This window comes from Anastrepha ludens, chromosome 4 (assembly GCF_028408465.1).
Source record: "Anastrepha ludens isolate Willacy chromosome 4, idAnaLude1.1, whole genome shotgun sequence".
In the NCBI taxonomy this organism is placed as follows: Eukaryota; Metazoa; Arthropoda; class Insecta; order Diptera; family Tephritidae; genus Anastrepha; species Anastrepha ludens.
This window is the reverse complement of record NC_071500.1, coordinates 26,249,494-26,250,922: the sequence shown is the minus strand read 5'-3', so window position 1 is coordinate 26,250,922 and position 1,429 is coordinate 26,249,494. Positions and strand designations below refer to the sequence as shown.

The window sequence follows — 1,429 nt, the reverse complement described above, 5'->3', positions numbered from 1 at the left end:
TGGAAATGAGCTACATACAATGGTCGGCACTATCCAATTATCTTTTAATCCTAATTTGATTTTATTGTTTTTAGTTTTTCTCGTATTTCTTCTCCCGAAAGATACAAGCAGATTCACCTATTCACTGGAATACTTCGAAAGGAAAACAAAAAAAAATTGAACTATTGGCTGGTATAAAAGCATCAGTGGACGATTGGACACTTACTCATTCTCGTCTGTACTCTCAAAGCAGAAGCATTCATTTCAGCAGCACAAACCGTAGCAGAAAACAACAAAATGAGCAACGCAGTAAGTGACAGGATTGCCCCATACATATATAGTACATTTGTATTATACTTTTTTTTTTATGAATGAAACACTTTACGTGCACTATGTCATCCGAATTATTTGCAGACCAACAACGCCATCGTCATCGCACTCGTCTTCGCCATTGTGTTCTGTTGCTGCCACAACTTCGCACAAGCGCGTCCTAATCACGATGCCGCTGCTGAGACGCGCCATTTCAAAAGCGATCTAAAAGATGATGGCAGCTATAAATATCAGTTTGAAACTTCGAATGGTATCGCTGCTAGTGAATCAGGTGTTGGTGGCTACCATGCGAGCGGCCATTCAGCCTATTACGCACCAGATGGTAAATTAATTAAATTGAGCTACACCGCTGATGAGCATGGCTTCCATCCGACGGGGGAACACTTACCAACACCACCACCTGTACCAGAAGCTATTCTAAAATCACTCGAACATAATCGCGCTCATCCCCACGAAGATGAATACAAAGGTGCCAGCGGACAAGCTCACTCTTCATATCATGGCAATAAAAAATTCTAAGCCAGTTGGTTGATAAGATTTTACATATGTACATACACGCACACATATGTATTATATATTTCATATGAGTTTTTTATATTCCTTGTATGTGCATATAAGTTATTTTTTTATGGTTATGTTTTTTGTAAAACTTGTTGATTAAGAAGATTTGAGTGAAAAACTAGAAATATGTAAATAAGCTTTGCTAAAAAATTCTTCAGAAGAACGAAATAAAGCGTCAAATACGTAAAAACTCTATTTCTTTCATCAGACGTAAAAAAAACTCAACTATTTGAAGAAGGAGTTCACGTATGAGCTCATAAAATTCACACTTTGATTAACGCCTCTAAAGTAACGTAATTGGGAGAGTGGGTCAGGTGTGTTAGATTAAGTAAGCCGGTTTCTGTACTGGCTCTGGGTCTCATACAACACGATTTCACACAACACATCATTTTCTAAGAACCTATCTACCGTGTTATAGGAGGATTACCTGTACTTATATATGTTGTTCATCTTCAATTTTCATGAACAGGTTCAATCCACATGATAGCCTCTATCTATGCAAATAAATGTCATTGCGAGTGCGCTGTGCTTTGGGTCTAATGGAAGAAAATTGGGAGGA

At 37.9% G+C, this 1,429-nt stretch overlaps 1 protein-coding gene across 1 annotated transcript; it reads left to right on the top strand.

Annotated features, from left to right (window-relative positions):
* The first annotated feature begins 276 nt into the window (after positions 1–276).
* Positions 277–1,078, top strand: LOC128861179 (pupal cuticle protein Edg-78E-like). The gene is made up of 2 exons (XM_054099109.1): positions 277–288; positions 394–1,078. The coding sequence occupies exons 1-2, from the start codon at positions 277–279 to the stop codon at positions 826–828; spliced, it is 447 nt and encodes a 148-aa protein (XP_053955084.1). The 3' UTR covers positions 829–1,078.
* Positions 1,079–1,429: the final 351 nt, after the last annotated feature.